The sequence below is a fragment of the Coptis chinensis genome, unplaced genomic scaffold (genome assembly GCF_015680905.1).
Source record: "Coptis chinensis isolate HL-2020 unplaced genomic scaffold, ASM1568090v1 utg136_pilon_pilon, whole genome shotgun sequence".
NCBI classification, from domain to species: domain Eukaryota; kingdom Viridiplantae; phylum Streptophyta; class Magnoliopsida; order Ranunculales; family Ranunculaceae; genus Coptis; species Coptis chinensis.
This window is the reverse complement of record NW_028238102.1, coordinates 481,036-495,708: the sequence shown is the minus strand read 5'-3', so window position 1 is coordinate 495,708 and position 14,673 is coordinate 481,036. Positions and strand designations below refer to the sequence as shown.

Here is a 14,673-nt window from a genome sequence, read left to right as displayed (position 1 = left end):
GTCAAATACTTCTCAACCTCTGACTTACTCCCCAACCTTTGCTGCTTCTAGATATACCTTCTCCATTCAGTAGCAAAGTCGTTGACCTCATCGTCGGAGACAATTTGTTCGCTCTCATTCTGTGGTGCCATACTTGAGTTATTCCCAGCATACCACTCATGCAAACGCTGTAATGTAGTCTTCACTTTCCTTACAATCAAATTGATCTTCGAGGCTTCATATAAACCCTCAAACTAAACCTCACATATTCCAACTTGAACCTAGGATCGAGAACAACCGCAACTAACAATAATGGGTTGATCTTATTTTCAAGGCTCCAATGCAGGTCAAACTTTTCCACCATCCTCAAACCCATTTCACATAAATGGATTTCCTTGGAGTCGCATAATTGTTTCAAACTACTCCTCACTGTGATAAGCTCATGAAACAAAATATCGGAAGTGACATAGTTAGACCCAAACATGTTGTTTGTTGATTCTAAATAATCTTGGAGAAACTGAACAAACATTCTAACTCTGTCCCAATCACTCTTTTCCGGAGGGCCACTATAAGACTTTTTGCTTGGATTACTTGTGCGTCCCTCATCCTCATCACCATCCCCGTGCTCTATGGATTCATCAAAGTATTGCATATATCCACCATCTTCATCCTTTAGTCTCTCAAATGCTCTTTCAAACTTTTCTGCCGCCTCCAACATCTTATATGTGGTGTTCCACTTAGTCGGTACATCTAATCACACATTTATATCACAATCAATTTTCTCCATCTTCACACACTCTTTCCAAGTAGCCCACCTAGACAGGGAAGACCTCACATATCTCACCGCATTCCGCACCTTAACTATCGATTCATCAAAAGTTTTCAATCCATCACGAACAATAAGACTTAAGATCTGAGCCGAACATCTAACATGCAAAAACTCATGCTCCAAGATTACCTTTTCCCAATGTTTCATCCTTTTCTTTAAAAACTCAATTCCTAAGTTATTTGAGCTTGCATTATCACACGTTACAGTAAAAACTCCATTAATTTCCCACTCTAGCAAACGCTTCTCCACCATCCTCCCAACCGTGGCACTCTTACGATTCGGAACTACACACAATCTTTTTCTTCAAGTTCCATTCATTATCAACATAATGTGCAGTCACACATAAGTACTTAATATCTTGCAAAGACGTCCAAATATCCGTACCAACACAAATTCTCTGACCTCTAAACTCACACTTCAACTTCTTTTTCTCTTCCTTAAACATTCTAATACAATTTCTAGCAAGTGTCTTACGACATGGGATAACAAACTCTGGACAAGTAACATTACAAAAGTCTATAAACCCTTGACTCTCCACAAAATTAAACGGTAGCCCATCTACTATAATCATCCTCAATACCGCTTCTTCACAAGCTTGTTGACTAAAAGTAGTAGTAGGAGTAGTGGGCAAAACAACATCCGGGTCTATATCAGTAAAATCATCCCATACCTCGGAATTTCGCTTGCTGACATTTGATTCACTCTCACTTCTTTGACTCTCCACTTCTTCAGCATCCACCTCATCCATTGAAATCTACGTGGCAGCCTGGCGGCTTACTTGTATAAGGAATGAGGGTTTAGTTGGAGAGGAAATGAAGAAGGGCCTAATAAGTGAGATAGTGTAAATTACTTATAATAATAATATAAGTAGATGGGTTCGGTTCGGTTCGGTTCGGGTGAGACTTGAGAGTTCATTTTTTTGCAGAGAGGGAGATAAAGTTACGATATTTATTCTATCAGAGCTGATAAACATTGATGAAAAAAAATGAAATTTCAGCTGCAGTTGCTTCTATTTGTGTTTGTTTTAGTACTAATTTCTCATTCGAGTGGAAACGAAGAGTTATTTACTGAAGAGTTGTTATTGAGACCATTGGCTGATCATGGGAAAGTTCTTGCTCATTTTCATTTTGAGCACAGAGCTCCTTTTCCTAACCGAGATCATCAACATTATAGCCTCTTCCCCAAATCAATTCACCAATTGGTAACTACTACACACTCTTGTTATTTTCATCAATTGGTAACTAATTGGTTGTCTCTGATGTTTATTTATTAGGTACAAAAATTTCGAATTCGTGAAATGGAGCTGTCATTCACTCAAGGTCGATGGGACTATGAACGTTGGGGTGGATTTGATCCTGTGTCTAGTAGCAATGTGAAACCTCCTGGAGTTGAGTTGTGGGCTGTATTTGATGTCCCACCTAATGAAGTTGATGAAACATGGAGAAATCTGACCCACACTCTTTCGGGTCTCTTTTGTGCTTCAATCAACTTCCTCGACTCTACTACTGCTTATTCTGCACCACTTTGGGGATTCCAACAATATTATTCAAGTGGTTTGAGATATGGTGCATTGCCACGTGAGGCTGTTTGCACTGAGAACTTAACTCCATGGTTGAAGTTACTTCCTTGTCGAGATAAAGCTGGTCTTGCATCAATATTAGAGAGGCCATCTATTTATAATGGCTTCTATCATTCACAAAAATTACGGTTGATTTCAACTGGTTTTGGATCAGAGGAAGGGCTGCAACCTGAAATAGTGCTTCAACAAACACTTACTGTTGTTCTCCAATCTGGTTCCCAAAGAACTACCACGAGAGCCGAGAGGGTGCACAGTTGGTCTATTAGCTCAATTTTTGGAAGGAAAGCCAAACAACGATGTGTGTTGGCAAAGTCCAGCTCTATTTTTATTGAACTTGATAGGGCCTTAGTATCTCAACTTCGTAACTTAGACGTAAAACTCGATGAAATCTCTGACGATTATTGGAACAACTCAGCTTTCGAGTTATCTGTCACTCCAAATAGAGTGATTAAGGAGGCACAAAGTCCATACAATGGGAACCTAGCTGTACTCTATGAATACTCTATGGACAAGATAAATTCGAGTAAGCCAACAGATATTGGAATTATGTGGAAGCTTCCTATGGTTTGGGCATGTCTACAGGCTCCATTTCATGCAAGTAGGTTTCTAATGGGTAGTGGAAATGAAAGAGGTTCTATTGCTATCTCCCTGAGATCTACAAAATCTGATTTGGGTTTCAGTGGTGGTAATGCTATTGATGGGTCTAGCATACAGGTTGTTGTCTTTCAAGTTGTGCCTTGGTATGTCAAAGTTTATTTTCATACTTTACAAGTTATTGTAGATGGAGAATCCAAGATGGTTGATGACGTCATAGAGAAGATGCATGTCTCGCCTTCTGAGGATAAGGTATCACCTGGGGTGATGGAGATGATCCTTAGATTTCCATGTGATACGAACTCAGTTGTATTAACTATGGAGTTTGATAAGGTATGATTTAGCATAAGTAGGGACTATAATTTTATGTTACATTTGCTTGTTTTGCTGTTGATAGTTAAGCATATTACCTAAGTGGATTGTATGAAGTTTCACAAACGTATCCTATTTTCTCTGTCATTTTGTTGTTTTGTTTCATAAATCTTATTTGGAGAGCAATTGAAATTTATTTGTTCTGAACAACATAGTGTCTTATTATGTTAGGAATCGTGCAGAATATTAGTTGAAACACGCAGAAATTGTAACTTAATTGTGGTTTAATCGGACACTAAATAATTTTGTAACGTATCTGCTTATGATTGATGAAATTTATATATTCATTAGGAGTGTGTATATGTGAATACCCTGAGGGTAGTGCCTGAAAGGTGCCTAGCCCAAACAGGTGAGGGTGGATATTAACGAGTCAAATGGTCTGACATTGAGATATATTCCTAATGAGTATGACTTACTGTTTTTATGGACCGGAAAGTATTGGCTCTCGTTAGATTTTTCATTTTTATGAAGAATATGGCTAATCATTTTTAATGACATTGCTGAAAATAATACGTTAACAACTCCAAAAGCCGTAGCTGATGGAGAGAGACACAACTATGTACTTTAAATGGGCAGCAAGTCTAACACGAGGCAGGCACATGCTTAACAACACCCTCAGGCACACAAATTACATATTCTTAACCATAGAAGTTTGAAAACTCATAGTAAATAAGATGAATCAGGTTTTCATTACAAACATCTCGTATGCCAAAAATATAGTTGTTCAATGTTCTTGACATTCCAAATAATCACTTTGATATGCTGTATTTGATCTATAATACATTGGTTTTTTTTTAATCTAGGGTTTTTTACACATCGACGAATATCCCCCAGATGCTAACCAGGGATTTGACATCCCATCAGCTGTAATTACTTTTCCTGACGCCCAAGCAAGTCTGTTTTATCTTGAAGACAACTTGAGCAATTCCCCTATGTTACGGAAGTTCCAGGTATTACTTACCTCAGCCATATGTTGTTTGCTGCTTCTTAATTCCTCTCTTTTGGGATTTATATTTATCATTTTCTTCTATATATGTTACACAGGAAAAGAACATTCTTCTGTCTTATACAGAAGTATTACTTGTGCCCTTGGCTACTCCTGATTTCAGCATGCCTTACAATGTCATTACGATTACGTGCACAGTGTTTGCTCTATATTTTGGATCTCTGCTCAATGTATTAAGAAGGCGAGTCGGTGAGGAAGAAAGATTCTTAAAGAATAAAGGTAAATCATATATATCTTGGACAAGATTAAAACGTTAGGATTAGCTTGAATTAGATTTTGAATCACTGATCCCAAAAGAAAGTGACTTATAGGATGTGGTTGGATAAAATGTAACGGTATGGTCGTAGTTCTAGTTTTAACAATTAAAGTGAAATTATTCAAAATTACTAATAAACCCCATGGTGGATTGTGGACAATTTTTCTTCTAGTGGTCATAATGACAACATTTCACTCTGCGACATCTTCTTTAGAGATGTGGTTACTCAAAGGGTCCACCACACTTGGAGATGATGAATGTATGCCTTGTAAAATTCAACAAGAAAAACTGGACCAGTGTTCTTATGCTTATGTTAATGTTCACTATATTAATTGCAACAACTCTTCTCTAGCTGCTTAAATCATTTATATTCATTTTGTAGCTTCCAAAAGGACCAGGTTTTTTCCTCTGCTCCTGCACAAGTTGTCCGCCAAGCTAAGAGGAAGACCGCAGGAACAGCCCGAAGCATCATCTCAATCGTCTTCAATGGGACCCAAGCTAGTACTTAAGGTCATATTAGTGGCTGGGGTTGCTATTGGTTGGCATTTTTACTTTAGATGATTGACAGAGTATATCAATTAGGTAAGTTTCTCAATATTTTGTTTTCACTTTAAAGAGAATTAAAAGTTATTGTTTAATAATGATTATCTCTGGGTATAAAAATGACGTAGAACTTAAATTCTGCTTGTCATGATATACCAATTAATGAGATTATTAAATGTGATTTTGCAGTGTGATTGTATACAAATAACACACACATATAAATATACAATGCCTGAAATCTTAGAGAAGGTTTATAAGAGAGTAGTCTCTTTAGAAATCAAAACAGGTTATCAGCTACTTTAGAATTTGATATGCTGTATTTTCACGTTCTTATTGAGAAAAATTTCGCAATGGCCCTAATATACAAATACAGAAAATACATGGACTTAGGGGTTAGGAAGAAATCATGTTGTTTAGGACACATTTGACAGGGAGAAGAGAAAGAGTTTCTTTTTTATCCCCACCCTGACTTGAAAATGCAACAATCAACATACCATTTTACTGGTAAAAAAACAAATGTAATAGAACATGTGATCGTATTCCTTAGTTCAATATTCTCAAGAAACATGAGAACTTCATTGAGAACAACAGATCATTTACTGAAACAAATTTTGATATAAAAGTATATTTTCGTTCTTTGTGAATAATGCAGTTTCAAGAGAATTCAGTTTGGTCGAGGAGCTTTCTCGAGTATGGATCCATTCAATATAATTTTTCCCTGCCACCTGTAGTGCTCTTTGTAATTTACGTCTTTACTATTGTAGTATGTTCAAATATAGTACGATGGTTTACTTTGTAGTTTCTTATTTCCTTCAAACGTATTCAAACACCTGGTCAATTCTCCATGGAAAAGAGGAGGAAGTAATAGATGAGGTGATTTTGTATTTCCACCATGTAGCAAGCAGTTAATTAATTTGTGTTTGTAATCTCCAATCATATTTTGACTAACTTTAGTGGGCAGATTATTTGTGAACTCAATTCTTTTTAGGGAACTCTATACCCAAGATTTGTTTGTATGACTGCAATTTTCTGGGAGTTCTGTGCGTATGATCACCTGACCTATCACATCAGTAGAATTGCCCATCTCTTTTCAGAAGGAACTTAAACATATATATAAGACAGTGAAAAAAGCATATGGATATTGTACGCAGTGCTATCAGATCATTTCTATTATGACCCAGTGAGCTTCTGTGAATTTGGAGCCCCAGTCGTGTATGAAATCTGGATAACATTCTAAACAACAATTCGGAAGCTTATTTAACGTGCTGGGTTTCATATGTTTCTTGCAGTTTATCAAATCGACTTGGACAAACTCCTATCTACTTGTTCAGTTCATACTTCATAGTACTTGTTCAGTACTACAGCATAGTAGCATACACCAATATACTGACAATACAAAGCAGAGATTCTGACAGCGTTGACGCTATAAATCTGAATCCTTATGTTTTAGCAGATATCTCGATTTTTTGTTCTAATGGTTCGTTTCTGTGGGTGGAGAACAACAAAACACCAAGCTTCATCACTCGGGTTTTGGTGTCCTGTTGAGTGAGTTCACCACATTTTAGTTGAGTAAATTTCACTTTTTAAGTGGGTAAATTCAGCTTGGCTTTTGCATGTAAAGGCAAATGAAATTTGACTGGAATTTGGACCCTGTGAACTATGGGATATGGCGAGGCAACTCTTTAACCTGTATAACGATGAGCACCTGGTGATTAGAAAACTTTTCTTTTGGTCGTTAGAAAATTGCTCAAAATTGAGATCCAAATAATATACTTAACAAGTTAACATACAGCTAAGTATGCTTAAATCTAGTTTTAGTGTAGTGTTTCGTGCTTAACACTAGACTGTTCTCTGATAGAATATAAAGAAAGAGAGTTCCAACCTTTTGTTTTTGTTTTTTGCCTCCTTTTTGTGCTTAACGCAGACTATATGTGGAATGTGCCGGAACCTCACTCTATGGCCACCCACACAAAATGCACATTGATAGGACTATAAATGGGCATCTTCGATGACGATTACAAACCGGATCTAACTGAAATCTCTTGTATTGAACATAATTCACAATCAGCGAATTTCCAAGTAAAGAAAATTATAAACATCCCACAACAAATCAAAATCCTTTACATCATATAAACTGTGCCTAGCTGGAGATCTTTCTTGCAGTATATACACGAGAAGCAACTAATCCAACAAAAGCAACTGCTGCTCCAACAACTGAAAGATACAGGGAGAAGATAATTAAAAGGGTAAATCTGAACTGATCCTACCATAGTAAATGACAAACAAGAACACATTAAAAATGACAAAGATATAATACATTAATCCCGAAAGGCCTTAACGTTCACGTATAGAGGTATACCTGAAATAAACATGAGAGGTCTTTTAAAAGGCTGGTAGTACATCTGGTAATTTCTGCCAGCTTCAGTTATAGGAATACTCAGGTGGGGCTTCTGTGCAGCCGAGACTATCCGACAGAAGAGATTATTTAGGTCTCCTAACCCGCTCTCACGGGTATAGACGCGTCTCTATTCCCATACCATAATTGACCTACAACAACATAAATTATATAAACCAACAGTGATTATCTAAAAAATATATAAACCAACAGTTCGAACACAAACTTTTAACAAATATAGTAAGTGGCAAATTAAGGAAATGATGATCCACAATCATAATGTAACATTTGAAGTGACCACTACGACAATAAAGTAATTATTATGGATAAGGTCTCTTATAATGGGACGAACAAAAAGGTTAACGGAGCAATATTGTGGATGAACACTGTTGAGAAACCCCTACAACTTTTGGTAGTTGACATATATCTATTGCGCACGATTCAGGAAGAATGTTTACTCTCTGACAAGAGCTTTATGTAGTTTTATAAGTGAAAAAAAATATACCATAACACAAGAAGTTCATGTTCGACTATCTAAAACAAAATAGATAGATAGAAAGAAAGAAAAGTACCCTTGTTGAATCTTGTACAGCCAATGGATACATATCCAGATCATCCTTGGCTGCCACAATGAGACAGGGCACCTCAAAACCGGTTTTCTCTCCATGACCAGCAACCTCCACAAGCAATTCTATTGCTCTTTTCCACGACTTTTCATCAGAACTGGAAAATTGAGAAAATGTTTCAGATGGTAATATGTAAAACGGAACGAATGGAAAAATAATCTTAACAATCAATGGTCTTAACATATATGAAAACGAGAAAAGAGGTGCAAGCTTGACATAATCGGACCTTTACCTATTTCAGTCGAAGAACCCTGTAGTTGTTGTATGTGTGAGAGGACAATTTAATGCAAACCAATTATATAAAAAGGTATACTATATAGTTCTTTGTTATAGCTCATCATATCAGTCATACTCAGAACAAGCAGATAAAATTTTGTAATGGCACACAAAAATTCCCACGGGACTAATTTTTATCAATAAAATTCATTTATTAGGATTTCAAAATTTACAAGAGTTCATAAGTATTGGTGCTTGTAGCAAGATTCTAAATTTACAAGACTACACTAAATTTCTAATCATGTCACAGAAAGTATCAGCGAGAAGTATTGTATAGTAGTTACAAATAATTTCTTGTGTGTATTCTCCAATTAAAATCCAATATAAGTGATAGTGCATAAAAGGAAAATTGGCAACAGTACTGTGTGTGAGAGAGAGAGAGAGGTTTTGTGTTTGTGTTTGGGGGGGGGGGAGATAGGATAATACCTATCATGGACAAATATGGCTACATCACAGGGTGCTAATGATTCTTTATTAGAGAGCAGCTTCCTGGTTCCATCCTCTGGTATCTGTCGCAATATGAGGATCTTTCTAGTTCCCTGCCAAAATATGATACGAGATTTGCATGAAAACTGAGAAGGGAAAGGGACACTGCAAAAAATCTGCTAGTGACAATAGTGAGTATATTGAAGCAAAATCCTTAATGTGTAGAAGAGTTGGTAGCGGTATTGAAGGTTTTATGTTCCATTGGCTACATACTAGTAGGGCAGGGAATCGGGTCGGGTAGACCCGAATTCGACCTGACCCGATTACCGAATACATCGGGTTCGGGTTTATATCCGTTTATGTAATCGGGTTGGATTCGGGTTTGGATATAATTTTTGGGCTTTTTTTGAATTTTTATCCAATCGGGTTAGTCGGGTTCGGGTCGGGTTCGGGTTCGGATATTAGGAAACTATTCGGATATAGCCATATCCGACCCGATCCCTGCCCTACATACTAGATTACTAGTGGTGGTGCATATGAAGTGCCCTACATGAGGTGTGAGTGAAACATCCAAAAGGCTCATCAGAATTACAGAACTTATTTTCTAATAGTACTTACCCCATCCTCAAAACAACATTTGCTGCAAAACTTCGTTAGTGGTTGAAGTATAGATTTCTTTGAAGGGCCTACATTTGGAACTAGAAATAATAAATGGCCTACAACTAAAACCAGAAAAAGGAAAGAAAGTACCTTTACCAAAAAAATAAAAGGAAACACAATTTGTGACTTGACAAAATCCAGCAAATAACTAAACTTTTAGCCTAAATATGAACTTGAAGTCCAATAAGAAAACGAGTATGAAAATTGTGCAAATATCTCACCTTTTTAGGAATGAATTCAACAATGCCGATTTTCCAGAACCTTTAGGTCCAAAGACAAAGCACTGGAAAACTTCTCTTTCCATTTGTTTGTTCTCGCGGTCCAACTGCCTTTGTTTTACCGTTATCACGGAACGCAGATGTAGGATCACCCACATATCCAATGTAAATCAAATTAGCCAAACTCTTATTTGGTTCTAATAGTGTCATAAGGGCCCACTGCAACACATAAAGCTCAGTAAGCATATACAAAATCTATATGAAAAAGAACTTTTGAAAGAACAGAAAGTAGGAAATCACTTATGGTCCAGACTATTGTAGTATTGTTAATACTTAATAAGTTAATAGCCTAAAAAAAAAGAAAATAAACCCCGGTACATGAAAATTGCAGTTTCAAAAGACAACCTCAAGTCATCAACTACTTTTAATCACAAATGTGAAGTTCTTCACAAGTATCAGTATAATAAGTATGCGTCATATCATCCAGTGATAGCTCCTATATAATTAACTTTATATCAATTTGATCATTAAGTGACAACTCCAAAAGTAGCAAGCAAGAGTTATTTTGTTGATGATGCACAATGTAGTCACAATGCCAGGTTGCACATGAGCCACTGGCTCAATGGTTGTGCACCCCTCCCGCCATGTATGAGGTTGCGAGGTTTGGAACTCACTAGAATCACATAGGGGAGTTTTCACTCGCGTAATTATCTAAAACCCTAGTCCCTAGCAATAGCCTTCGGGCTTGGTTTCTCTACAGCCGGTTATGGCTCCATGGTTATCTACCCTTTGGGGTTGGTGATCTAATCCTTCGAGCCAGATAGACTGTGGCATGGCGTGGCTGCTTAGGAGGATCAAAACAAGTATCACCTCTAAGAAAATCATTATACTATGAAACTTATAACTTTTACTGTACACCACATGACTACATCAGATTTAACCTAATCTTGAAATAATCTGGTCGAGAAGAGGAAACATCATGTGCATTCGAACTCGAAGGATGTAAAGAACAACTCACGTACTTCAATTTTAAATTGATAAATGCATGTAGCTTATTCCATTGGGTGTATACGATGTGTTAATACATTCCCTTTTTTTTTTTTTTTTTTTTTATATGATTGACAGAAATTAATTTGGTGACGTAATGTAAAGGTTACACATATCGCGCTGAGATCAATATGGAGTTTATGGACAAATAAACTCAGTCATCTTTGTAATTCAATCAAGCTATACTACACAAAACATGAGAAAAGGGGCCAATCACCTTCGATAGAAATCCTTCAATAGATATACCTCCTGATGCAGTAGCTTCGGCCACATCTTCATATGGAGCTTCAATCCAAGGACTGTTAGTAAAAGAAATAAATAAATAAACTAATTGAAATAAAAAGGGAATAGGGTCACCTCAATTCAACTCAGAAAATTTGACAAATAACATTGCAAATTGAAAACTCAATCTTATAGTGAATATTTAAATAAGAAAATATAAATAAAAAATAAACGGGATAGTATAATGCATGGGAATACCAAATAATTAAATCAAAAGCATGATAGCTGAATTTTTAATGAGGCAGAAAACAGAAGTGTGTCATGAAAATTAAAAGGAGTAAATAAATGACACATCATATTGGGTAACATTTATCAAGATCTTGGTACAACGGTAAGGACAAATTTTCTTTTTGGGAAGGTAACAGACGGATAGAGTAGGAGATTTATTCAATATACGGAGCTACAAACATGACCTATCTTGCAGAGTCCATGCAGAGGGTTTGGTTAAGATATGCCAGATTCTACCAATATTTTACGAAACTGTTCACTCAAATCTCCAACCCTCCCCCTAAGGGACACATTAGTAAAAAACCAAGTAATAAGTTCCTGATCCTACTCCATGAGCATTATCTCTGACCAGTACCTCATGCACTACAGAGAAAGAAGCTAGAATTTGATTATTTCCACAGTAAAATTTTAAGTCAAACTTTGAGGTTCATTGGTGAGTTTTAAAATCTAGGTTATCGAATTTATTCAAAACCAACGATAGGTTTGTTTGAAGTTGTAACAGAATTATGGATTTATACCATGGAATGACAAATACTCAAATTTCAGTTTCTGGTAAGAAACATTAAGGCAAAAACATGGTAATTGAAAGGACATGTGCCAACAAGCATTGTCTGTACAGAGACCAAGCTACCTTTCAGGTGCCGTGGAGAAAAGATCATCAAGCTCAGCAACTTGTAGGACCCCATCCTAGCAACAAAATGCTCTACCATTAGTGTCTCAAAATAATCAAGATTAGCTAGCGCACCAGAATTAAAGTTATTGTAAGCGAATGGAAAGGTAATTATTTGTGTCTTGCACACTCATGCTATTTTAAGAAAGGATTGCTAGAGATATGAGTATCTTGGATACAGTAAATTTGATAATAGTGGGAGGGTGGGGTGGGTGGAGGGGGGAATCAGGTGTTCTAAACTATCTAGTTTTGGTATATCAAAGACAGATAAATTGATTCACAATTCATATATATGTCAGCGAAAAATTAAAAATGAGCTGACTTTCTTATGTAAAAGAAAAAAAGGGAAAAAGGACAAACTTTTGAATTTAATATAATTGGATTAAGTACTAGCACACCCCTCTTCTGTATAAAAGTATCATACATGATGTTTATATATCTAGAACAAATATATTAAAGAGGTGTGTTGTATAATCTAAATAGGGTCACTACAACGTGTGGACTTGATCGGGCTGTTCCAAGAATGAAAAATGTGAATATCATAGTTTCTATCTATTACAGACCATGACAATGTGCACCAAGGTTTTCTTAATTCGCTAGAAGTCGTGTAAATTTCGATATGCTATTTTATATGAGTTGTGACAGGGTTTGATATTACAAGAGATGCAGAAGAGAACTTCGGAATCCTTGTTACATGACTGTATCCTGGATGTTTACAGAAACAGACACTGAAGTCTTTAAAAAACCAACCTGTCTCCTGAGATATCCCCACAATACCTAATTGTGCTTAATTTCTTGGCAGCTGCTATCCTCATACTAACAAGTATTGCACTAACTGCCCACTAATCTCGAAACCAACTGTAGTGCCAAAAAGATGCACAAGACGTGAATCCCTTGTCTAAGATTTATTTATTATATGAACTCGTTCATGTAGGATACCATTAATTTAGCATTCATTGCCACTTAGTCATAATGTCATAAAAAAAAAAACTAACATAATGACAAGATATTACCATGTACAAGACCAGCCAAATATTGTTAACAAACAAACATGAGTAGTTATGCTTTTAAAAATCTGAAATATTGTATTTGATGCTCTAAAAAGGAGGTCTTACAGAATCAACATCGAAGGAGCTGAAGGTTTCCTTCAAGAATTTTACAGCTTCATCTGTCAGCTCCACACTCTACAAGAAGAAGTCGTGTTGTAAGTAATTGCCCCGCTTAGGGGAAAAATGGCTATTTGGATAGTCAAAAGAAATTAGGAGACAAGTCCTAGAGAATAAACTAAGGACCAAGCTCAAATCACTATAAATACTCCATGAGATTCCAAACAAATTTAAAGACAAAAGGAAGTCTTTCGAAAGACATGTACCTGATCAGGAGCTCGTTTGAATGAAACTGGATGGAGATCGTCTCTAAGTTTGATCTCATCATCATATCCAAATTTCCTTAGAACTGTCCATAATTCGTTGGACTTATTTTGCAATAAAAGTTCAGTTAGGATAAGGAAACCCTTCAATGTAAGACCGCGATCATTAACCCCTTCAGGATGTTTATCTTGCACCGCGCGTTTTATATCCACAACTTCAGAAGGTGGCAGTGGGACATTGAAACATTTAATCTACAAGCCAATATCATCTCAAAAGGTTAGCCACCAAAATAGAAATAACGCAAACAGAATAATCTGACTAGAAAGCAAACCTGAAGATCATTAAACTCAGTATCACTAAGCGTATTATCCTTATCATGATCACATAGATTAAATATCCGTTTTAATGCTCTCTCACATCTAGGCTTCAATTTCTGTTTCTTCTTATCAAATAACGGTGACGTCGGGAACAGCACCGCAACATTAGCATAATAAAATACTTTCGAAACCTGTAAATTAACAACACGTCATTCAAACTGCCCAACTACTTAAAAAACAAACAAACTACATTGTCAACACATAACCCACCTGAAAAAGATTTCGTGCCGAACATTCAGTACACGTCTCAATCTCAGGATACTCTTGCATCAACAACAACAACTTCTCCTGTCTACCCGTAGTATCCTCAACCGCATCCAACTTACATCCAACAACAATCACTGGCACCTTCACCTACACATCAAAACATAATTACAACAAATACCCTTCTCTAATAAAAACACATTATTAATAAATAAAACATTACCTGTAATTGCCTAAGCAATGGAAGCCAAAAAGAAGACAAACTCTCTAAAGAAAGAGGTTGGTCACATGCATATGTCAAAACAATAGCGTCAGCAGATTTCAACTCATTGTGAAGTGAAACTTGGTTTTCTGAATTTGAGGGGGTGTCAATGACAATAAAAGGGACACGTTGGTCTGGATAGAAATCAGCAAATAAACGAGTTGGTGATAAAACAGGTGGAATAACAACTTGTTGTTGTGGGAATTTTTCATTTGCTGCTGTTGTTATTAAACTTGATTTTCCTGTACCACTATCTCCTGCTACTACTATTCTTACTTTTGGGTTTTTTGATTTCGGTTTTGCAGATAAAATCCCCATTTTTTTTTTTTTTATAAACCCTAGTTTTTTTTTTTTTGGTTCCCTCTATTTTTTTTTTTTAATTTTATTTCGGGGTTTTAAGGGTATTTTCAAAGTGTCGGGATATTGGCGATAAATCGGTTGATCATATCGCATATTCGCATAAAAGGCAGACCG

General features: G+C 36.3%; 1 protein-coding gene and 1 pseudogene across 2 annotated transcripts; one reads left to right on the top strand and one right to left on the bottom strand.

The window, feature by feature from the left end:
* The first annotated feature begins 1,786 nt into the window (after nucleotides 1-1,786).
* LOC147474065 (uncharacterized) lies at nucleotides 1,787-6,079 on the top strand. Its single transcript, XM_086586697.1, has 6 exons — nucleotides 1,787-2,009; nucleotides 2,082-3,314; nucleotides 4,157-4,303; nucleotides 4,398-4,578; nucleotides 4,998-5,197; nucleotides 5,811-6,079. Exons 1-5 carry the CDS (start codon nucleotides 1,794-1,796, stop codon nucleotides 5,174-5,176), a joined length of 1,956 nt encoding a protein of 651 aa, XP_086442823.1. The 5' UTR covers nucleotides 1,787-1,793; the 3' UTR covers nucleotides 5,177-5,197; nucleotides 5,811-6,079.
* Nucleotides 6,080-7,187: 1,108 nt separating this feature from the next.
* Nucleotides 7,188-14,627, bottom strand: LOC147474064 (mitochondrial Rho GTPase 1-like; annotated as a pseudogene). The gene is made up of 13 exons (XR_015210168.1): nucleotides 14,161-14,627; nucleotides 13,944-14,087; nucleotides 13,688-13,864; nucleotides 13,359-13,607; nucleotides 13,102-13,170; nucleotides 11,948-12,003; nucleotides 11,024-11,105; nucleotides 9,763-9,978; nucleotides 9,531-9,567; nucleotides 8,882-9,027; nucleotides 8,126-8,276; nucleotides 7,518-7,705; nucleotides 7,188-7,372 (listed from the first exon to the last, which is right to left on the bottom strand). The product of XR_015210168.1 is annotated as a mitochondrial Rho GTPase 1-like (transcript).
* Between the last annotated feature and the right edge of the window lie 46 nt (nucleotides 14,628-14,673).